The sequence below is a fragment of the Sceloporus undulatus genome, chromosome 1 (genome assembly GCF_019175285.1).
Source record: "Sceloporus undulatus isolate JIND9_A2432 ecotype Alabama chromosome 1, SceUnd_v1.1, whole genome shotgun sequence".
In the NCBI taxonomy this organism is placed as follows: Eukaryota; Metazoa; Chordata; class Lepidosauria; order Squamata; family Phrynosomatidae; genus Sceloporus; species Sceloporus undulatus.
The window spans coordinates 109201972-109227080 of NC_056522.1; the positions used below are offsets into that span (position 1 = coordinate 109201972).

Below are 25109 nucleotides of genomic sequence, written 5' to 3' on the forward strand. Positions count from 1 at the left end.
GTTCTTTTCCATGGCTCAGAAATGTATCTTCGAGACTTGTCACTGCTGGATGAATAGTTAAATAATTAGTAGTGTCAGAAATTATCAATAGGTAGATAAGTATTATTCCGTCCTCTTTTTCAGGAAGACACGAGATTGGGTGAAGATGAAACTAGCTGTCATTGGTTTGGAACACCAGTTGTTGGTGCTTTGGGCTGCCATTCACACACACACACACCTGTGAAATAATCTAGAAGTGAATGCATCTGAAAACAGAATAGTTGGCTAGCTGAAAACTTGATTTGCTCTGTGAGGCTTTTCCTGTGCTCTGCTTAATTTAAGAAAAATACATCTGATGAAAATGTATAAAAACAACTGAAATCCATTCTCTGTTACACACCCCTCACAGAGTGTTATCTCCTTTTTCCTCCCCTGCCAGTATCTTAGCAGTGGGCCTGTCTCTTAGCAATATTAAATGGCATGAAATTGAAGGCCTTTGAAGTGAGAATTTACCTAGTGTGTCTTTCTTTACTGCACATTCTTTCTTGCTGCTGTGAGAAGAAGATATAATCAAAAACAGGCTCCTATAGTCAGGCTCTTTCTTTAGAGATCTCATCTGCTGACACCAGCCTTTAAAAAAGGAAACTGCACAGATTTCAAACTTGCCATGAAGAATTATATTAAGAAATGTAAAGAATGGGCTTGAGCACACAGCTATAAACTTTCTTTTCTTTTCTTCTTTTTTCTACTTTTTTCTTTCTTTCTTAATGCTGAAGCTCTTGGGTTGGGAATTTGAACTCTCTGTCAGGACAGACTCATTCGGGATAAACTGGCCCAATGGAGCATCTGCTTCTTTTTCTATGATTCCCTTGAAAGCTTGAATGGGTGTCCTTATCCGTTGCCACAATACTTTATCTGTGAACATTACTGTGGCTCACTGTTTTAGCTGCGGGAGAACACTTCCCACACTACTGATATGCTTCCCCCTCCTTCAACAACACTGGCAGGCTAGACAGAAGAATCTCAGTAGTGCCTCAAGATTTAGGACTTTCTTTTTAAACAGAGTCAGATTTTGGAAATGTCTGATCACAAGAATATTCCACCAAGCAACTCATTGAAAACGTCTGAAATTATTTGCCAAAGGAATCTCTGTGGTGTAACTTTGTACTTTAGACCAGTAGACAGAAAGAAAGTACAAGGGCTCCTGAGCTCTTAGTAGGATATAAATTCAGACTTCATAGATTTAACAGTTGCAGGTACTTGCAGAAATAACTGTGGTTCTGGTAACTAAAAGAATGGTGGCTTTGGTCTAAAACACTGCAGAAATCATCCAGTTTGAAACCGCTTTAACTGTCCTTGTTCAATGTAGGGAATTCTGGAAACTGTAGTTTTGTGAGACATCGAGCCTTCTCTGTCAGAGAGCTCTGGTGCCACAATAAACTATAGTTCCCAGGATTCCCTAGGACTGAACAAGGGCAGTTAACGGGGTCTCAAACTGGATTATTTCTACAGTGTGTTTTGGACCTTTATCAACCATTTTGATTTTTATTGAATTCTGAAAGGTTGAAGAATTCCAAGCTGGTCTAGCCAAAAGAACTGAATAAAGAAGGAATGAGCCAGCATGGTGTAGTGGTGAAATCTTGGCATTTGTATTTTGGTCAGAGACACCAGAGCAATCTGAATGGTAATTCTAAGTACATGTCCCTAAACTGCAAATCCCAGAATTGCATGGGATCTTCCCATGTCAGTTAAAGTGAAGTCATAGTGCTATAATTGTGTAGTGTAAATGAGTGCCAAAAGAGGCAAAGTGAAAAAAGGACTCTCTTTTAGAGGTGCCTTCATTAAAAAAAAATTGTGATGGATTCCCTATTATGTTGGCCCCACAGTTCTATCACTCACCTTTCCATTTTAGTCTCAAGATCCCTCCCTGGATCTGGTATTTGGGCCTCAAGGTGGCCACTGGTGGACAAATGACTGTTGATCTGTGGGTTCAGTGTGGTAAAGTGTAACCAGATCTTCCTTATCAATTGTTAAATTAAAATCAAAGTTCTAGAAAATAGAACCAGCTCTGCAAAACCCAATTAAGATCTCCATTCTCCTCTCCCTAACTGGCCCCAACCCATCTGATCTCAATATTTAATCCATTCCTATCTGCCCCTGTCCCTAACTCTCTTTCTAACTCTAGCTGGCCCGATCTAACTCACTAATAGACAAGCACCTTGTTTTATGGGAGCCAACGTGGTGTAGTGGTTTGAATATTGGACTACAACTCTGGAGACCAGAGTTCGAATCCCAGCTCAGCCATGAAACTCACTGGGTGATCTTGGGCAAGTCACATTCTGTCAACCTCAGAGGATGGCAAGGGCAAACCCCCTCTGAAAAAAAAACTTGCCAAGAAAACCCTATGATAGGTTTTCCTTAGGGTCGCTATAAGTCGGAAACAACTTGAAGGCACACAACAACAACAACAAACCTTGTTTTATATTTTTCCTCTATAGATCTTGCCTCACAGTATGCCATGAATTGTGACTGATTGGACCTAATCAGGTTTACCCAGTTTTTTGCTTCACAGGGATAAATGCTAAAGCCACACAAAATATTCATATACCCCAAAAGTAACAATGGCTCTCTTTGGAAGGCTCCTAGTTATGGCATTCGGTGGAATATTATAGTGCAGGGTTGGAAATCATGCCAGCTTCTAGATGTCAGTGGGCTGCAGCTCCCAGCAGTCCTCATGATTGTCAAGGCTAGCTAGCCCTGCTGGGAGTTGCTATCCAACAGCATCTGGAGGGCTGTATGAGTCCATCCTTGTTTTAGAGGCTGAAGATGTAGAAGGGTTGTTATGTATGCAGTCCATTTCTTATGATATGTCATTTAGGGGTGAATTTTCATCATGGCTTGCTTGTATCAGTTTCTCCAGAGACAAATATATTTTGAGGTGATTGTTTCCAAATATGTAGAGGTCACTACACTTGAAATCTCTAGGATCCTTGATACATGCAAGCAGTTCTCAGCATTCTTTTTTTCTCATCAGAAACAGACAAAATTAAATTGGATTTGTTTCAGTTTGATATTGAACTTTTCCCTTTATGCAACTGCAAAGTGAGTGAGGCTTGAAGGAACACATCAAACTAGCTCTACTGGAACACATTATTATTCTTCCAAACTTGGCAAGAAAATTAACCATGAAGAACATGTGCTTCCTCAAATTAAATGCAAGGGTTTTTATTTTTATTTTTTGGACCAGAGAGCTGCACAGGTCAGAATGGAGAAACAAATAGTCACATCACAGAAACTTCAGTTTTGGGGAAAGGCAACCCATTAGTTTTGGGGCTGCAGTGCAAAGTAAGGGTTACACCTCTCATGCTGCAACATCCCACAACCCGATCCAAACCAGTCATCCTCCTCCACTAGCTGCTTTTTTCAGAAAGAAGGAAAAGTTGGTGGTTCCAGGCATAAGAACTTCCATAACAGGGCTATTTCTTCCTCAAAAACAACACAGCCTCATGGGTTTACTCTTCAGTCAGAAGTATTGGATTAGAAGGCATTGATTCATATACTAATGGGGCAGTTAGACACAGAATCCAGAAGTCTTTTTCTTTATTACACCTGTGTAACTATGCCAATATAATGGATGGCAGCAGTGAAAATAGAGAACAAATCAGTTTATTCAGGGGGAATTGGGGATTAACAGTGTTGGTTTTGCCTGTCTAATCAGAAATAAGCCCAGTCCTTGCTGATTTCAGTGGGTCATTTTTGCAGATAAACGTGTTGATAAACGGGCAGCTTGATTCAAGTGAAAGAAAGTCAGGGGCAAAGGTGGAGAGGGTGGGGGCAAGTTAATAAAACCGTTTCTCCTTAGATTCCTTAGTCCTTGTTGTCAATTTTGGGTTGAATAACTCTGAAGGATTTCCAAACTGACATGCCGTGAAGGAATCTGGATATAATGTAGTGAACAACAGTAGCAAAAACAAACAAACAAACAAATGAAAAACCAAGCAAAAAATGCCAAAGACAAATAATAATCCAGGGCACACTGTTCCAAAGCAACTGTTGTGTGTTGTGTTGTGGGACTTCAAGTGTTTTGTGACTTATGGCAATATCATGGAGTTTTCTTAGCACGATTTGTTCAGAGGAGGATTGTCATTGCCTTCTCTTGAGACTGAGAGAATGTGATTGCCCAAGGTCACTCAGTGGGTTTTGCGACTGAGCTGGGAATTGAACCCTGGTCTCCAGAGTCATCATCCAACACTCAAACCACTACATCACACTGGCTCTAGGTTCCAATGCAACTACCACAACTAAATTGACAAGTCTCATGAGATTTGATGGGGAAATGTGAGTCTGAAGAATCTATGTTCCTGGCAGTAGATTGATTAGTACAAAACAGCCTGCAATGTCTATTGGTCTGCCTTAGCACTAGTTATTGTGGACTGTTTCCCAAAATTGTTGTTTATGGTCCAGACCAACACTGGAAAACACATGCTTTGTCATGTGTGGATACCTTGAAGCCTTGTGTTCTGATGTTACTGTGTTTGTTTTTCATAAAGCTTCATAGAGGCATAGAGTCAGAAGAGGCCTCAATAATAGTTTATTGTTTGTTTGTTTGTTTATGGTATTTATGTCCTGCCCTTCAGCCCTAAAGGCTATCAGAGCGGCTTACAATTATTATTTTTAATTAGTTTATGACTGAAAAAACATTAATGAAATGTTTATCATGTAAGAGCTTACTTCTAAAATATTGTTCACAAGTGTAATATATCCTCTACATGTAACAGTTTAGGAATTTGTCATTTAAATCTGTTCTTATTTTGAGTGTTGCCTATTTATATCTTTTTGTTGGTTATATATTCTTTTGTATCTGTATGGCCAGTATTTTCAGATATCTATATTTTGGGATCAACACTATAAAGATAATAAATAGTACCTTATGCTGAGAAAGGAAATGGTAGTTTGTACATATGTAGGTTAGTTGCTAATTATTTCTTGTTGCTGTGTACCTTTGAGTCATTTCTGACTTATATCGACCGCATAATAGGCTTTTCTCTGCAAAATTTGTTAGAGTCGTTGCATTCTTGTGAGACTAAGACAATGTGACTTGGTCACCCAGTGGGTTTCCATGGCTGAGTGAGGAATTGAATCTTGGTCTTCAGAGTCCTAGGAGTATATCACATGGAGCTTTTTGGTGGTTTTGTGGCTCAGTTCCAGCTCACTTCTGAAGTGATTGCACTTCCAATGATGCGGTTTCATGTCATAAACTGACTGTTTTATCAGACACCATTGATTTCTATGGGAGCCCCTTGCGAATTGCTTCAGCAGTGTTTCTGAAGTCAGCCCTCATTTTGGTAAAAAAAAGGAAAAAAGTGACTCCAGAGAATTCGCTTCCTGGCTGCCTTCGATTGCACTGCGATTTGTTCTGGTGTGGAAAAGCACTCCCATGCCACCCCTCTTGGCCCCGGCGTCCTGTTCTGTCATTCCCCTCCTCCTCCTTCATGCCATCTCCTCCTCTCTGCCAACCAGCCGATCCTATCATCCCCTGCGTCCCCTGCATCCTCCTAGACCCCGATCTGCTCCCCTCCTTCAGCCTCCCACCAATCCCATCATCCCCTGCCTTCTCCTAGACCCCGATCTGCTCCCCTCCTTCAGCCTCTCACCAATCCCATCATCCCCTGCCTTCTCCTAGACCCCGATCTGTTCCACTCCTTCACCCTGCCACCAATCCCATCATCCTCTGACTGCTCCTGCATCCCGATCCTGGCCCCAGGGACCCCCAGCGACCTATCCCATCATCTCCTGACTGCTCCTGCATCCCGATCTGTTCCTCTCCTTCAACCTGCCACCGATCCCATCATCCCCTGCCTCCTCCTTCACGTCGATGAAGGATGACAGCTAAGGAGGGGGCAGGGAAGGAGGCCAGAGACCCACTGAGCATGCCCAAGGGTGCTGATTCGAATCGTTGACCCCTCAAAGTATGCTCTGGTGTGGTGATACAATGTGCACTCACTCCACTTTGCTTGAGTCCGCATCACGTGACTTGCTTGGAATCGAACTGACTTCACTTGCCCCTCACTTCAGAAGGACAACAGAAAGGCAACCAGGTGTGGTAAAACATCATGTTTTACCCTTAATTCGCATTGCTAGAGAGGAGTGACTCTGGATCTGGTGTGGAGAAACATCACACTTTGCATTGCTAGAACAGGAGTGACTGTAGATCTGAGCTGCAAACCCCCTCCCCATGTGTGATAAGGTCCCTAGTCCACTATCAAACCACTACACCATGCTGGCTCTCCACTAATCATTTTTAGTTAATAATAAAGTGGTTTGGTGTTAATGGTAAAGGGCTGGTGGATAGGAATAAGTGGTTTAGGATTAAACCCTGTGGTCCTTAGAACAGTGTCCCAGGTCATGATATATTTTGGATCTCTGTCTCCAAGAATCAAGGTGGAAGTCAAGGGGACTCACTGGATGCTGGTAGAGCATTCTGTCATCATGGTAGTCCAGCCCATAGACTTCCCATTGGTAGCTGTGGCATGCTTCCATCTCCCAAATCTGCTCTTTCCTTTCCTTGGGCATGTCCTAAAACAGGTGGGAAACTAGCCCAACCATTGAGCTGAAGTAGTGAATTTCTCTCTCATTGAAGGCAAGACTTTTTGAGGATGGAACAAGGGGAAGACAACAGAAGCATTGAGGAAAATCAACTTTTTGCCTTCCTCATACCTTGGCTGGTGTGAGCCTGGGAGGGTTTTGGGTGTGATGGCTATTCTATCATGGATTCTCCCTCCTTCGCTGCTGTTTGTGATGTCTGTTTTAAACTTTGTTCTGCTATTCACTGTCTTGTGCTGCCCAGTATCTAAGAAATGCAGGAGGAAGGGGAACATAGTCTTGTCCATTCTGATTTCTGAAGTTTCTTACACCCAAGAAAAGTGCCAAGTTATTGTTCTTAAGAGCCACACATCTAAAATAAAACAAAGGTAGGCAGTAAATAATTGACATTAATTTTTGGTATGTTTCCCTCACATTTAGTTGTTTTCAACAGCCATAATAACATAGGGCCCAAACAGACAGGCCAAAATAAAGCTGCTTCGGGTCACTTTGGAGGTATGCTGTTTAAATGACATACACATCTTAAGAGGCCAGAAGCTGCACCAAAGCCGTGCTCTAGTCTGTAGGACTGCAGCGTAGCTTTGGCATGGCTTCTGTCCTCTTAGGACCCATGCAGCATTTAAACAGCATACCTCCTAACTGACCCGAAGCAGCTTTATTTGGGCCTGCCTGTTCAGGCCCATAGGTAGGACACTAATGAGCAAAGAGGATGTTTTCTTGGAGCAGCATTGGTTGTATGTCGAGTTCTACAATCAGGTGAAAGATTAAAAAGCTTTTAAATGAGAGAATACACTGTGGCTGGGACAGGAAGGAGGTAGATTGGGATCTGGTGGCAATGTATGGTAATATGCAGTAGATAAGTAAAGGTTTCCGACTCGTTTTTTAAACAGTAGCAACAGTGTAAGCCTATGCATTGTTTAAGTGCCATTATTCAGTGGCTTCCATTCAGGCTATTCTGCTGCTGAAATTGAGGGACAGCAAAAAATTGGAGTTGATTTTGCTGCAACAAGACTATCGCCTGAGGTCTGGTACTAATAACAAATTCCTTTGAAATGTGAATTCCTTTGAAATTTGAAAACAAATTCCTGAGATATACTCAGAGACTCCCTGGGTCTTAATTCTCAGGTTACTTTTGTGTTTTGCACTTGGGTCTTCTTTGTTGTTCTCAGAGGCTGTTCCCACTTAAGATTTGAAACGATTTAAAATACAACGTTTTTAATAAAACCGATTCAAAATAACCCTGGTGTTATCTCGCGTTCTGAAACGCGTTATTCTTCGTTCCCATCTGGTTATTTAAATCGAAGTTTTTACCTGCAAGCGTTCCTACTTGGCATGAAATCGGTGTTTAAATAAAGCGATTCTTCTCTTCCATACCTTATTTGGAGCTGTCAATCAATAGTACGTCAGAATGACGTAACGTTAACCCGGATTATTTGGAAGCGATTTAACTTTCGTCAGCGTTTCCATTTCATTGACCGTTTGTGAAATGATGTATTTTTGGCGTTTTTTTTTAAATGAACCAATCAAGGCGCTTAAACGATCAAACGTCATAAGCGCTGTCAGCCTTATATACATTTTCCCTCTGAATTTAGTAGGAAACCCAAGCTCTTTCCAGAGGAACTATGGGATAGGTTTTGCATGACAGCATTCCCTCTTCATGTCTCCCAAGACAGCCAGGGAGAATCCCTTCAGAGAGCCCAGAGATCAATGGGGGAGGCTTCTGGCAAAGCGAATTTAGTAGGAAACCCAAGCTCTTTCCAGAGGAACTATGGGATAGGTTTTGCATGGCAGCATCCCCTCTTCATGTCTCCCAAGACAGCCAGGCAGAATCCCTTCAGAGAGCCCAGAGATCAATGGGGGAGGCTTCTGGCAAAGCAGGGAGGGAGCACTCTTCCCAAAGATTCTCTTTCCAGGGTTGGAGGAGAAGGCAGATTCCGTTTGAGAAAGAGAGGGAGAAAGGCTCTATCCCCCCCCCCCATTGATCAGAGCCCTTCCCTGCCTGGGCGAGATCAGATGCCTCCTCGCGAGGAGCCTTCCCTTCCCTGCCTGGGCGAGATCAGAGCCCAAGCGGGCAGGGAATGCCTCTTCGAGAGGAGGCTTCCCTTCCTGCCTCTCCTCCGTTAGAAATGGGCTCTCCCCACACAGAGGGGAGGTTGCAATCCACCGGGAAAAGCCTTGTAGTCCTTTGCAGATGCAGGCGCTTGAGCAGCTGAGACTTCAGGCGCTTAAAGCGCTGAAGAGATTAAGCGCCTGTAAACCATTAAAATAAAAAATAAAAATAATCCTTATCTGTTATTGAAAGACCACAGCGGACAAAGGGGTGAGGGAAGCAAAAATGGCGACAGCCACGATGGATGGGGACAGAAAGGGCAACTCCCCCAAGGACAGCCCCCACCACAGTCCGCTCCTCCCATCCATCCAACCCGATTCAAAGGCTGTCGTTCCTATTTAAATACTCCGGTTCCTAACTCGAATCAATGGGAAAACGTAGGTCGGACCCTAGTGTTTTTTTAACACGTGTTAAATGAGGAAAATTCGATTTAAATTTTTATCCCGCTCTACGATTCGATTTGTAGTGGGGACGATTGCGGGTTGCTCTAGAACCGTTCTAGGTTTAAATCGGATCCTAATATGAACGCCACTCCTTGGATTCGATTCAGAACGCGGGGTTTCCCCTAGTGGGAACATCCCCTCAGAATCTAGTAAAAACAAAGTAGGTCCAAGAAGTCTGAAATTTGGCCAACTTAGCATTATGGCCTTTCTTTTTTTACATGCCAGTATTCAGTATTACCTGTAATATCCATGTCATTCAGGAGAATCACCAACTATTACTGGTCATTATTTAATTTTAATTGCCCTAGAGAATGACTGCCTTTCTCTTTGGATACTCTAATGTTCCTTGTGTTACTCACTTATCTCAGTTGCCCTTGAGAAACCATGCCACTTCTTACCAGCCACTGAACACCTTACTATGTGTGAGTGAAAAATAAATGGATCCCAGCGCGCGCGCACACACACACACACACAATTTTGGTTACCTCATGTACCCTATATGTTGTCATGTTATCTCAAACACACCCTTTACATTTGATGAATCCAGAGGGAAAAAATGTTTAGGGTGCCCTCTAAGCCCTCCCCCAAAAGATATCTGTAGGCTCTGTTTTAAGTCAGAGCCATCGCAAACATTCTCTCTAGACTGGATTAAAATTTCTTCAACTCTTTTCATGTTATGTAGTAACAAATATGCATAGCAGACAGAAACAATTGTTTTCAAGTAGAAACCTTTTGAACATTTTTTTTTTTTGCTATAATTGCAACTGTGTCTGCAACTATTACATCTGGAGTCCTGTTACTGACATATATGTGTCTAGCCCAGCAGCATTTCAATTATTATGAAAGAGTAGACTAGATATATCAAGATCTTTTGTATAGTATATCTGTAACATCATTTTCAATTTAATATCATGAGCACAATGTATGTCCCGTTGATTTCAGTAGTATAGTTCAGCTCATTCTGATTCCTGTCCCTCCCTCCCTCTCTCATTAAAATCAGTGCGACATAAAATACACAGTTTTGGATAGATTATTCTCCAAGTCTTTTCTTATCTGAGATATCACATCTGCAGCCAATGGGTATAACACAAAGCTGAAGGTGTGTGGGGGGGGGACAAACAGTAATTATAGCAATACTGAAGTTATATTCTTCTGCAAATAAAAACGCCCAGTGGACAGATAGTCAGATGTGTCAATTTCTGTATCATATCCAGGGATGGAGTCAGAGAAAGAACTCTAAACTTAAAGGTGATCAATGGTTTCCTGCTCTGTCTTTCCTAAACAAATTTTAGTTCAAATTTTAAAGAGCATTGTTGTGATTGTTTGCCTTCAAGTTGCTTCCAAATTATGGTGACCCTAAACAGGGTTTTCTTGGCAAGATTTGTTCGGGGGGGGGGTGCCCTTGTCTTCCTCTGAGGCTGAGAGAATGTGACGTGCCCAAAGTCACCCAGTGAGTTTCCATGGCCAAGCAGGGATTTGACCTCTGGTCTCCAAAGTCATAGTCCAATGTTCAAAACACTACACCACGCTGGTTCTATAAAGAACGTACTGTTGGTCAAATACATTTGTCTCTTCACATTTGCGGATTTGACTTTTGCGGATTTGATTATTCACGGATTTTATTAATATGTTCTCTCTAGGAATCTCTAGGTCCTTCAGCGCAACTCTATGGTCAACTTTAACCAGAAGTCACACTGAAGGACCTAGAGATTCCTAGAGAGGACACTCCAGTAGGCATTTGTAGCTCCTCCAGGGCAGCTCTATGGTCAATGTCTGGCAGATGTTGATCACAGAATTGCACTGGAGGACCTATAGATTCCTAGAGAGGTGTTCTCTCAGGTATAAACAGTGTTTTTGTTATTTGTGGTTTTTCCCCATTCATGGGGCTTCTTTGCCCCTGAGCTTAGCGAATGTGGAGGGACAAGTGTAGTTATTTTCTTATACAGTCTTCCTTTGAGACATGGTTGTAATAGAAGGTTATTTGTTATTAAAGTTGTGAAAGTAACGATTGTGATCCCTAGTGGTCATCCTTTTGTCTTCTTCCCTCCTCAGCTGCTATTTCCATTTGGTATATATTTTCTTTGGAATATCGAAATGACCTCCTTCACAGGTGAGTGGATTTGTACTGCTGTTAGGCAAAAGTATTCATTCTATGAGAGCTGTTAAAATATTGCTGCTAAAATGCATTATGAGTGAGATAATCAAATGGGACCAAATCCTCAAAAAACATTTTTTTTAGAGTTTAAATTGCCCAGTTCACTCCACCACCTGCTAAAACACCTCTTTCCTGCAAGTTAAGTATGACTTGTTAGAGGCCAGTTGTAAAGATTTGGCTGGCAAACAAATAGAATTGGGTTGGGAAGGTTCCTCATAGTGGGAAACCAATGCATACCGAAAGAAGACCTGATTAGTCTCCAAGGAAAGATCAATCAGGCTTCCAAGGGATGAATGTTCCATAACCACGATGCCACTGCAGAGACATTGTTGTGTTATATAAATGACAAATGATCTTTCATACCATATTTCCACCACATTTTTAGGTTCTGTAAATGGTCGAAGTATACCAGTTGAAGTTGATGAAACTGGAGATTGGTCCTCATTTCCAGAACATTCTGCAGAGGAGAGTTTGGATCCTTCTGATGAAAATATAGAGAACTTGGTGCCCGTGGGATCTTACTCATCTTCTCATGGATTGGCTGGGCAGTCAGGTTTTTACAAGCATCATAGTGATTCAGATAATAATAATACTGTATTGGAGGCACATGACCAAAATTTCCAGCAAAAATTTCAGGATTCTAGAAGGGAGCTATTTACTGGTCCATCCTGTGAGTCAACAGCCTCATCAAGACTTAATCTTTTATCTGCAAACACAACAAACCAACTGCTGAGGTCTCAACCTTCAACTGTTAGTCCTGATACTGGACAAAATTCTGATAGCTTGCACAGAAGTTCATCTGATCTCTCCCAAAGTTCACTTGGAGAAAGTCATGATAGTGTGGAATCAAGCCAGGTTCAGAGTAACAGAACATCACTGGACCTACAAACAGAAGATGCTGGATATGATTCCCAACCTCTGGATGTTATGGGCATTCGACAGCTAGAACCTCCATTGCCACTTACATCTCTCTTTAACCTGCAGGATCTCCCCAGGCCTCTGATGTCCAGAGAGTTTCCACGGGTGGACCCCAGACCATACCCTGTGCTCCCACAAATACCCCGACCTCCAATTTCCCCACAAGCTCAGTGGCATCCTAGATACTACATCCCTGATGATGTATACTGCCAGAATCCATGTAAGTTAGTCATTGAGGGTATAAGTTCTCCCTTCTTAATTAAAATGATACTCCTACTCTATTTTGCTATTTAGGGGGAAGGAGTCTTGCTGATTTCCAAAATCCATTACCAAGCCTTTTATGTTTGCAGTGCTTAGCTATATCAGTGAGCTTATATAGGCTGGATACCTGAATCAGGGTCCGAACACACAGGCCAAAATAAAGCTGATTCAGGTCATTTTGGAGGTATGCTGTTTAAATGACACATGGATCTTAAGAGGCCGGAAGCTGCGCCAGCAGTGTGCTCCAGTCCTTAGGATTGGAGCGTGACTTTGGTGCGGCTTCCATCCTCTTAGGATGCATGCCTTATTTAAATAGTATACCTCCAAAGTGACCTGAAGCAAATTTATTTTGGCCTGTCTGTTTGGGCCCATAGTTTATTATTGGCAGGAGCCAAATGTTCCATTTCTGTACAATAAACTCTGCTACTCTAATTCTCACATTTACTACTCTGAAAGTTGCCTTCCTCTGCAAGAATCTCATGTTCTTGTTATTTGACTTCTACTTTCTTTATTCATTTGTCGCTAGGATAGGTTTTTCTTCTTTCTGCCAAAATATGGGGAACCAGTATTTGTTGCTGTCATATTAATCTGCTGTTCCTGTTCTTGTTACTACTTCATCTAACACTGTACTGTGTACTCCTGTGCAAAGTTTTACCAAGTCAGTTATCATAATTTGGTTTTTCTTCATGTGGACAAATAGGGCCTTTTGGTCACTGGTATAACCATTTTCATTAAAATAGGTATTTGTGACAGAAAATCGTCTTTGCTTAAAAGCATAATGATAAAGTGGCTTTCCCATCAACTCAGCTGGCCCTTTTCACACTAGTTGGAAAAGAATTTTATTTTGTTCTTATGTATTCTTCAGTGGTTATAGACTTAATTACTTCCGTAGGGACAGTAGGAACTCTTTCTGTCCCATTGTGACCTGTACCTCCCCCCCCCCAAAAAAAAACCAGCATAGAGAGGAACCAGACCCTTATAATCTTTGGCCAGCTCATAGCATGGAGTGGCAAAGTGAAGACCAGGCCCTCATGATCCAGAAATATTTGTTTCATAATTGAATATGATGACCATGGGATTTTCTTTCTTTCTTTCTTTCTTTCTTTTTTTTTTTAAGGAAGTGACTCTTTGGTTATCTCGTGATATTAAAAAATGCCTCTCTTCAGCCAAAACAGCCCAGAAGAATAAAAGCATGGTGTAAATGGCTCCATACCGCCTAGAGCAGGGGTGGGCAAAGTGCAGTCCGCAGGCCCAATGCACCCCACCAGAACCAAAAATCTAGCCCCCAACATGTCTGGAGAAAATTGCTACTTGAAAGAGCCAGAATTGCTTGCTGAGCCTTGGAATAAACAATCCACAACAACCAAGATGCCACACACTTTCTGTCCTCCTATTTCCACCCCACTTGCTGTTTTTTCTGCTTAATGTCCTCAGTGCCCACCCTCTCTCAGTTCCTGGGGATCCCTCCAAACACTGCCACCCTTCCTTCCATCCCCTCTTACATGAATCCCTTCTTTAAATCCTCTTTGCTAAAACCCCTTGAACAGAAATCTTGGCAGTCCCTCCTTCCTGAAAAGATAATGCAGTAGTCAGATTTTATTTTTTTTAGAAAAGTATGACACCCCCCACCCTGTAGTCCAACATGACTGAATGCTGTCCCTAATCCTACCACAGTTGCCCACTCCTATCCTAGAGAGTATTCAGGTGCACTGGGGGACAAAAATATTTTTATTTTTGTTTTTTAGAGAAAGTGAAGCAAGGAGATCTGGTCTTTCAAGGTCTCCTTGAGGGCCAGTGCATCCTACTAACCACCAGCAGTTTCCCCATTTTCCACCCCCCTGTTGTCCTCTGTGCCTCACCTTGCCTGGAGCTCTCATTATATTTGCAACTGTTTGGGGTTAGAGGCTTTCACACTGCTACTGTGCAACAAATTGTGTGGGGGGAGTCATTTATTTATTTATTTACCTACTGAAACACTTATATATTGTTGCTTACCCATCATAAGAGCAGCCAAGTATCTCATGATGATAAAATCATACTCCTGAAACAACAAAGTTGAAAATGGTGAAATAAATGAACCTGTTCAAAGCGTAAGAATTTACTAACAAATTGACTGTCAGCCTAAAATCCACCAAGGAGCCAGTCTCACCACAGCTGGGATGGTGCCACTCAAAATGCCCTGTTTCATCTTACTGCTCACTGTGTCTCTCTTGGCATCGGATTATATAAGAGGGTAACCAATAATGACTGTAACTGAAGCACAGCTTCATGTAGGAAGAGGCAGGCCTTCAGGTATCCTGGTCCAAATCCAGTTAGCAGTTTTAGGTAATATTCAGCACCTTGAATTGGACTTGGCAAAAGAGTTGGAAGCCGGTGCAGGTGGAACAGGATCAGGGTAATGTGATCTAAAACATTGCACCAATCAAAGTTTCTAAACTCTCTCCAAGGGAGGTCACATCCTTGCTGCTTCTTTTGTCCCCTCCCCTCCGCTTTCTCACTTCCTACTGCCTTTGGATTCCTGAAGCATGTTGCTTCTGGTTAGAAACACTCCCAATCATGTATGTTTCATAGAGGACATGCCTATTGCACAATGCTAGAGATATGCTAAATGAAGTTTTTTGAGCTCTATGGTGGAATATCAGAACATGGAGAAATTCCTTTTTGGACTTTGTTGTTGTTGTGTGCCTTCAAGTTGTTTCTGACTTACGGTAACCCTAAGGACCTTTCATAGGGTTTTCCAGGGCTGAGAGTGTGTGACGGTCACCCAGTAGGTTTTCCGTGGCCAAGCAGGTAATCGAACCCTGGTCTCCAGTAGTCTAGTGCTCAAATCACTACAGAAAGCTGACTCTACAACTTCAACCCCCTCCCCCAGTCAAGATTGCCATGAGTCTAAACTCTGGAAAGCTAGTGGAAAACATTTGTTTGTTTGTTTGTTTGTTTGTTTATGATGCCACCTTTCTCCTAAATTGGACCCAAGGTGGCTCACAAAAGATACTTTAAAAACAATTTTAAAAACATCACATTAATATAACAAGTTAAAAAAATACAAAATAATTAAAAACATGCTGAGTTAAAAATCTAAAACCATTAAAAGCAAACATCCAGTAAAAAGCCTTCCTGGCTGCAATTACATGTTGGATTTGATATAATTGTAATGGGAAAACTATACATTCAGTTCACAAATGTATGAAAAAAAGATACTGCCTGTACCTAAAAAGGATAATGGAAACTACACCATTTCTATGAATTCCTAGGCCTGGGATGATCTAGTCCAGGATGTGTGGACAGAGTGCTTTTCTCTAGGACTGCTGGATGTGTGAGCCAATATCCCTCCAGACTTAAATCCTCCCCACACTCATTTTTTAGTTTTATCTAGGAAAATTGAAAATGTGAAAAAACAAAAACAAAAGCTACTTGTTACATTAGACCTAAATTCAAGACCCCCAGTCCCTTGCTGATTTTCACTCTTCCTAATACATATTGGTTTAAAAGTACCCCTCTAACAGAGATTTCTTTAAAGCATGAACCATTATGTAATTTGAAAAATATTTCAAAAGGCTTCCTCCCCCTTCTTCTGAAAATACTCAAACCAGTTGACTGTTCAGACCTGGAGGTAGTATTTTGCTTGCTAACTTCCCACTTTTTACAAGGCATACAATTGAATCCTGACAGCTTTTCACATTTCCCATGATTACTGGGCAATTGTTCCTCACAATAGAATTTTACACTTAAGTGTGTTCTAATGTATACCTTCTAGACAGAAACAATCTAGTGTGCTCCCAGGCAGCCATTTAGCCATGGGCACCTGCTCCTGGATATTTATAGCATGCTTGGTATTGCATTTCGGAGACATTATCTAAATAGTCCTTTAGAATGCTGAAAGTTGGCTTCCTGTTAGCAAAAACACAAATAAGGGGGGAGAAAACATAAATTACATCTTCTAAAAGTAAAGACTAGAAGTAGCACCATTTCAGGATCTTGCTTTTCTCCCAAAAAGAGTCTTACAATAATTTTAGGATATAAGTGAGCCCGGGTTGGGTGTGTCAAGACTCATTTGACATGAATTAATCTTTTAAGGCAAGAGTACAGATTGTGTGGCATTCCAGATTTGGTTGGACTGCAGCTCCCAGCAGCCTCAGTCAGCATAGTTAATGGAGAAAAACCCTGAGCGTTGCAGCTGAAAACATCTGGAGGACCCTAGAATTCCCACCCCTGCTTTAAGGCTGCCGTCTTGTACTTGCTTATTTGAAAGTAAACTTAATTTAAATTCTATAATTTATACCCAGCTTTCTAAAGCCATAGTAATCATAGGATACAACAGTTAATCAAAGTAAGCAAACATTTCCCTCCAAATAAACATGCATAGTATGCACACTGCAGTCCCTCTATCCCATTAAATTAATTTTGCTGAAAAGCTCTTAGTTTAATTGGTGTACAGTATTTGTAAAATCTGAAACTATAGAAACAGTAGAACACAATCTAGGGTGATAATCATGTGGCCATCCAGTTGTTGCTAAACTACAACTCCCACCATCCATTACCATTGACTGTGCTGTATAGAGGTGCTGAAACTTGCAGACCAACAATATCTGGAAGGCTACAGGATTCCCATCCTTGACCTCAAATCAAACATTTTGAAAAGTATATTGATTTCTATGGAGTCTTTACGTGTACTTAAACCTCTACAATTTAAATTGATTGAATTTGCCTGGATTGTGCCCATGGTTTCCATCTATAAAAATAGATTACTATAGAGAAAATCCTGAGCATTGTGTGCATTTTAAAATCTGTAACGTTCTTAGTCATTATTTTACATGTTTTTGCTCTGCACTTTGGAGCTTGTCTCAGTTTTCTTAATTTCCATGATTCTCTTAATTCCAAGATCACTATATTCTCTAGTCTAGAGTGAAATGATGTACACTGACACTTTGGGGGCTTAAAATAATTGTTTCCCTCGTTAATATACTGTGAACCAATTTCCATCACTTAAACGGTGAAGGTGATAATAAAGCTACTGTTACCCATCACCTGAAGGATAGCATAAAAGGGTGGAAAGGGAGGATTTAGCTTTATTTCAGTCAGTAGGTGCCTCTAGACTCTCCTTTTCCACATTCTTTCACTTCTTTTTATAACACAAAAGGCTAGTACAGCTACTGTTTTGACTTCTGTAGGATAGCAGGATTTTTATTTCAAATTGCCAGGGCTGGTCCTACTGTTAGGCAAAATGAGGTAGCCACCTCATTTGATGGAAGATGCTGGGGAATACAGTTGGTCCTCCTTATCCACGGTTTTTTTTATCCATGGATTCAAGCATACATGGCTTGAAAATATTTTAAAAAAATATAAACTCCAATAAGCAAACCTTGATTTTGCCATTTTCTATAAGGGACACCATTTTACTATGCCTTTGTATTTAGGACTTGAGCAACCACAGATTTTTGTATCCACAGGGGATCCTGGAATCAAACCCCAGCGAATACCAAGGGCCCACTGTATATTGGAGACTACCAAAGTGTTCACAAACAGAGCTATGGCTCTTATCCATCCTCTCTCTTACAATATCTGGCCATGCGATGAAAGATGTCCCCCCCCCCTTTTTTTTTTATGTTGCTGTAACATCTGACTGTCACCTTGGGCAACATTTGTATGTGAAATGGGGAAGGTACCAACCAAAGTGCCCAAAATACATGATACAAGCTTTGGAATCTCTACTGGCTTCCTGATCAGGCAGAGATGTTAAAAAATCATACAGGAGGAAAAAAATATATAAAGTGATATTAGTCACAGGCTTGCATTTTCTCAAGGTGTTGCTATTGTGTTGTTATGTGGAGGTATATCTATACAAGCAGGTCCCTCTTCCTTCTGGCCATGTGGCACTGGTAACAAAACATTCCAAAGTTTAGGAAATAAAATTTGAATTCCATTAGCAATATAAAAGGTACTTCTGAGATCTTAAATTTCTCCATCTTTTATCAGGTCACAGCCCCCTTTGTTAGGCAGAGAACATTAAATCTCTCAAGAGAAGCCTGCATGTTTTTGCATTAGGAAGGTTTTAGATGTGGTTTTGCTAAAACATGCCAAATGTAGTCCCAATTTTTTGAAAAAATATTTTACCATTGTTGGAGGTAGAAGCATCAAATAGTAAAGTTCCAGTCCATTGGCTTCCTCTTTAGGATTCGTTGTAGCAGTAAAATGCAGTATCTTAATATCCAGGAAATGTATTCAGGGGTAGGTTTGTTGGCCATATAGCATAGTACAATAACATCCAAAATACACAGTGATCCCTTTATGTGGCCAACTAAAATGCACAAAATACACAATGCAAGACGTAGCTGTGGAAATGATGAGGGAAGAGGAGGCATTCTCCTACCCAAGTTCCACATGGCTTGATAATAGCCATTGCTTAGCCTATTGAAAAATATTGCACATAGTATAACTTAACTTTTCATTTTCTTTTTATTATTAGATGGGAAAACACCTCAACACCATTTTGCAAACCTACCTCAGCAACAACATCCTATGCCTGGCCCTTGTGTACCTGCTCGGCAAGTAATCCCAAATTACTCCAGTCCATATGTCCTCAAATGCAATGAAGAAAAACTCCCACAAAGACAAATCCCTTCAGCAGAACGTCTAAGATTCCAGTAAGTTTCTACTAACACGATGCTTATTCCAGGTATTAGGAGCCAGGTGTGATGGTGAAAATAATCACTTTGTTGTATTAAAAGTGTCAAAATCCTGCCATGAATTTTTACCTCCCCTACTTGTGAACTCCGGAATAGCATGGAATACTTACCCTCCAACATTTTACAAATGTATCTGGGGATGTGTGGTCAAGCAACACCAGAGTATGTTTAAGATGGTAAACATTAGTAATGAAGAGGAACATACAGGATAGGACAGGATGCAATAATTTGCTTTTGCCTGAGCCTATTGGAAAAACAAGATTCCACCTTCTCCTGAAGTGTCATCATGTAATTCACAGTCACTTTCTGGAGGTTGTTGTTGCTTTGGAGCGGAGGCACCCAAAATAGCATTACTTGGCCTAATTTCTATAACTCAAGTGGGGTTTGGGGTGGTGCTGAATTTTTTAAACTTCTTCTCCCACACACACACAATTGCTAGCCAGTGTGTCTCATTCATGATGATGATGATGATGATGATGATGATGATGATTAAATGTTTATTACTTTACAGGCATCATCAAACAGCATATAACCTGCCAATGGCATACAATTTAAAAGTCATAAAATGTAAACTATACAACATTAAGCAAGTTATTCAGTTAAAATACCAACTGTAAAAACAACTAATACATATAATCAAAAATAAAATTATAAAACAATATTAAAATACCATTCCAAGAAAGTCTTTAATTCAGATTTAAAACTAGCAAGAAAAGAGATAGTTCACAGATGTTCAGGGTGGCAATTCCAGGAGTTCAGTGCAGCAAGTGAAAAAGGACGAAGCCAAGCCAAGGAAGAAGAGAAACCCTTGGCTGGGTAAGAAGCCCCGAGCTCCTGGACCACAAATCCCAAACAGGATGGTGAGATGAAATAAGGACTGACAGATAAGGGGGAAGCTAGGTTGTGTAAACTTTAAATGTTAAAAGAAGATGCTTGTACTGAATCCTAAAAAGAATGGGTAGCCAGTGAAGAGATGCCAGAAATGGGGTGACATGATCAAAGTGATGAGCTAAAAAGATAATCTTAGCAGCAAAATGTTGAATGGAAATCAAGGACTAAGTTGGGACAATGGGAGCACCATTAAAAGAAGATTACAGGAATCAAGGCAGGAGATAATTAGGGCATGAACTAAGGTCTTAGCAGAAGAAGCTGATAGAAAAGGTCTAATTTTAGCAATATTATAAAGAAAAAATTGGCATGACCAGGCTACAGTTTGAATCTGAGGAGCGAAGGACAATGAAGAATAAAAAATAAAGCCAAGGCTATGTGCTTCCTTTACAGAGTGAAAGGGAACATTATTGACTGTGATAGAAAATGTATATTGTAAAGTAGGTTTTGTAAGAAAGATGAGTAGTTCTTTCTTAGCCATGTTAAGTTTTAGATGCCGATGAAGCATCCATGATGAGATAGCTGAGAGACATGATATAACATGTTCAATATCTGAAGAAAGTTCTGGAGTAGAAAAATATAACTGCATATAATCGGCATAAAGATGATATTGAAAACCATATGAACTGATAAGATTACCAAGAGATAAGGTGTATAAAACAAATAACAACAGGCCCAAAACAGAGCCCTGTGGGACCCCAACTGACAGAGGAAAAGGAGAATGTACCTGACCTCTAGCTACCACAGCAAATGACCGATTTGAAAGATATGACCGAAATAGATGAGAGTCTAACTATTTTAGACCAAAAGGGGTGGGGATAAACTCAGAGTTTGCCTCTGTATACTTTCTCCTTCCAACAAGAGGGAAGGTGAAGCTCCCTTCATCTTTATGACCTTTTGCTTTAAAAATTAGATCCAGGCTTTATACATGGTTAGCTCAGGGCTGGGCTTTAAAAATGGGTGTACACATCTACATTTTTCCACTTCTATTTGCCACATTTTTCCACCTCTGGTGTCAAAACAACCTTCTGGTTTGTTCCCTATTCCCATTTTTCAAAACTTTCTGTCTCAATGTGAAAGGTTTTTTTATAAAAATAAAAAGAAAGAAAGAAAAGAAAGACAAAAAGACAATTGTTAAAAATAACATAAACCCCAAAGACCTTGAGCGTTTATGACTTTGGAATCATCAGTTTTTAATATTACAGATGACCCCTCATTTCCTTCCTAGTGGCCAGTTTCAGAACCAGATAGTTGATGGAAGACTATCATCCAAGTCTTACGGTGCCCATGAGGATCTGTATAGGTGCCCTCCTGATTCTGTGGCTCAAGCCAACATCCCGCCATGTCCAGTTGCCATCCCAGGACCTCTAAGAAATTTTGAAGTGAGGGGGACACTGAAGACAAGTAATTTGCCAGAAGAGCTGCGTAAGTTTTTTGAAAACTGTGTTCCATGGAGCCAAAAACTAAGTAAATGTGACCTAGATCAGCCTCCTGACAGGATTGCACATACATAGAATGTCATCTGCAGAGCTTGGAAGATTGTTTTAAAACGTAATTGCTTGCATCAGTCATTACCAGATTGTCAGAAATGTCTCCTCCTTTGCAAATGGACCTGTGACCATCTAGGTTCTATGTGGCAGTATAGCAAGTCTTGAAGATGTCCACATGGGTTGGGGCCTTCTTGGCTTCAGCACCAAAACTTGGCTTCAGCCACCTAAGAGAAATGTGCTTGACTTTTGAATGTCTTTTATACAGAAAAGTGGGATATAAATGTAATAAACATAATAAAATTTGCAGTGCTAAAGACTGGGGAGTAAGTACCACTGAACATGAACTAAGAACAGCTGGTGAAGCAAGCTACTTCCCAGAAGAGCCTTAAGATTACAGCTTTACATAATGACTTACGGTCCAGTATGAAATATATTTTTGCTGTGCGCCTTCAAGTCATTTCCAACTTATGGTGACCCTAAGGCAAACCTATCATGGGGATTTTTGAGCAAGATTTATTCAGAGTGGGTTTGTTCTTGCTTTCCTCTGAGGCTGACAGAATTTTACTTGCCCAAGGCTTCCCAGTGAGCTTCCATGGTTGAGCAAGGATTCGAACCCTGTTCTCCAGAGTCCTTGTCCAACATTCAAACCACTACACTGTGCTGGCTCTCTATAGTATAAAATATACCTCTGCACTATATTCAGCACTATATGCTGAAGCTGTTGAGTCAGATTTCATTTGAGTCTGCTCAATGACAGCATACTATGTCACATGAACGTCAATGCAAGGGGTTTAAAGAATGCTTGAGGAATTTGTTTTTTTGCAAATTCTGAAATGAACTGGCTTGATTCTTACCTCCCAGACTAATATGCATGATGGAATGTGTTCATTCATCAGATTTTTCACTTTTCTAAATTTTGCAAATGAATTGGCAAAATGTAAAAATTGCACCAAAATGTGTATCTCAGAAAAGCATATTTTATTTTTTAAACATATCTGAATGTAAAGTCATTTCCATGCTATTTTTACATAATAGATTAATGTGGAAATAAGGTAGACTAGACTTAGCAGTGAACATGTGAAATTGACACAAACCATAAATCACTATCTGTCCATCCTTAATTGGATGTTACATGTACATAAAATAACTTATCAGTGGTTTATTCTTTCAGACCATAGTATTTTCCTTATAAACTGCCCCTCCCTCATGATAGCATCCAAGAGTCATTAAGTGATTAGAGAAGAATTGCCTTGTATTCTTATTACTTTTGCCTGCAGCACCGGGTATTAATCAAATTACAAATTATGTTTTAATCCAGTGATCTCTAGCAGAAGTTCTTTCATGATTCTGTAGCCACCAAACTGGTTCTGATTATTTATATAATGAAAGATAAAACATGATAGAACCTCTTGTCTGCTCTGTGTGAGTAAAGCTGGGGGGAATCCATAGCTGTTTTTATTTCTTACTCTGCCTTTTTTTGACTCCTCACATTCATCTGACATCTTTCCTAGGTAAAGTCTTTATAACCTATTCTGTGGATGCAGCTGTGGAAGTCATGAAATTTGTGAACTTTTTGTTTGTAAATGGATTTCAGACTGCTGTAAGTACTCCATTCTGAAAGAGTGAATGACAGCATAAGTGGGGATGTAGGATATTGGGCACCTATATACTCAAAGTTTTCTTCCTTCTGTTCAAACTTTCGCTCCCTTTGTTGAATATTCAGAGAATTCAGTGTTGTATATTAAGCCTTGACTATTGTATAAATGAGTAGTGGAGCTGATTTAAGTGTATATCTGAGATCCAGATGTCCATTTTAAGTAGATATGTTAGGTGGAAGGAAGATGTCCTGATAGTTCTTGGGAATACTAAATGATTACTGTAGCACTTAAAATGGAAATCTATGTCTGCTCACTATTCAAGCTGCTGCCACACTGCAAAAATAAAGCCGTTTGAGATTACTTTAACTTCCATGACTGAATGCTATGGAATTCTAGGATTTGTAGTTTGGGCTGCATCTGCACTGCAGATATAATCAAGTATGACATCACTTTAACTGCCATGGCTCAATAAAATAGAATTCTGGAAATTGTAGTTTGTTGCAGCACCAGAACTCTGACAGAGGAGGCTAAATATCTCATAAAACTACAGTTCCCAGCATTCCATAGCATTGAGCCATGGCAGTTAAAGCAGTGTCAAACTGGATCGTTTCTGCAGTGCAAATGCAACTTTGGTAGGGCACCAGAGCTCTCTCACAGAGAAGGCCAAATATCTCATAAAACTACAAATCCCAAAATTCCATAGTGTTGCACAATGGAAGTCAAAATGGTGTCAAACTGCATTATTGGCAGTTTGGCAAAAGCCTTAATAGGGCTTGCTCCTAGGTAAGTGTGCCTAGGACTGCATTCGTAGTAGGCATTATGTTTTGCAGAATAACCGTTAGGAAATACAAAAAGTGAGTAAAAGGGAGTTCAAGGTCACCCAAAGAATAAATGTCTAAATAAGAATCTACATCACAAATTCCAAGATTGAGACGATACAAGATGGCAATCCAAAATACTAACCAATGTATTGCCATGCAGTGCAAGTGTCCCGTACATTTAAAACCAGCTTTTCTCTTTGTTGCATTTGCTACTGTTGTGTGTCAAACCCATGAGGTCTAGTATTGAGCCTTCATTTTGCTTATTCATTTGCAATAACCAGTTGGAAAGAACCTGCTCTCACCTGCTTCTATTATTCTAAGATAAAAAGAGTGTTTACAGGAGACAGAGCAATTAGCTGAGGCCCCTGAAGGCCCCTTACTGGCTGATAGATATTTACCATGTTCTAGAAACTATCCTTGATCTTTGCTAATGGTAAACATTGTTAATGTATACTTATGCATATCTGTATATGCACCAATACTTTTGAACTGAAAATATTTTTCAATTGTTGAACTGATGTGCATCAATTAAATATATAAATCATATTTGCCTACCAGCATACAGTATTAACTGGAAAAATAATGTTCACATTTTCATTTTCTTACAGATTGATATATTTGAGGACACAGTTCGAGGAATCGACATTATCAAGTGGATGGAACGCTACCTAAGTGATGTAAGTAAAAAATGTGAGTCTTGCATGAGCATTTTCTCACACAGGCAGCTCAAAGATGACTCTTCAGATTCTCTTGTAAGAAGCCATGAACTAAAATAGAAACATATCCCACCCATTCCCTTATGAGTTAATTATTCATGTTTTTCCTCCTTTGGCTTCCTTACTTTTGTCTAATTTAAAATGTAAGCCTTTTGAAGCAGGAAGGTTTTTGTACATCAGTAAAATATGTGTACTGACCACTTTTTTTAAAAAGAAAATGAGCTTACATTTTTAAAAGATAAAAACAAAATAAATGAAGTACATTAACAAACTCTGTAATGAAACCCAGATCCTGAGGAACATATGTGCAATAAAGGACTGCACATACTGGCTGGCATCCTGTTAGTGGAATATACAGGTGTAAGTTACCCTTACATCTGCATATGTCTCTTTTTGGTTGATCTGGTAGTTGGTATCTCCTTCCTCCCTCCACACCAATAT

At 40.3% G+C, this 25109-nt stretch overlaps 1 protein-coding gene and 1 long non-coding RNA gene across 2 annotated transcripts in view; one reads left to right on the top strand and one right to left on the bottom strand.

Moving 5' to 3' along the window:
* The window catches only part of TRAF3IP2 (TRAF3 interacting protein 2), a 39085-nt gene that overhangs the window by 2947 nt on the left and 11029 nt on the right, over positions 1–25109 (top strand). Inside the window, exons 2-7 of the mRNA XM_042445008.1 lie at positions 11188–11245; positions 11676–12428; positions 18936–19113; positions 21272–21468; positions 23045–23133; positions 24561–24629. Coding sequence (XP_042300942.1) covers positions 11230–11245; positions 11676–12428; positions 18936–19113; positions 21272–21468; positions 23045–23133; positions 24561–24629 — 1302 coding nt within the window. The 5' untranslated portion in view covers positions 11188–11229. The remainder of the gene's footprint in view (positions 1–11187; positions 11246–11675; positions 12429–18935; positions 19114–21271; positions 21469–23044; positions 23134–24560; positions 24630–25109) is intronic.
* Positions 12040–16354, bottom strand: LOC121918942. Its single transcript, XR_006101349.1, has 3 exons — positions 16220–16354; positions 14465–14510; positions 12040–12172 (listed from the first exon to the last, which is right to left on the bottom strand). It is a non-coding gene; the product is annotated as an uncharacterized LOC121918942 (long non-coding RNA).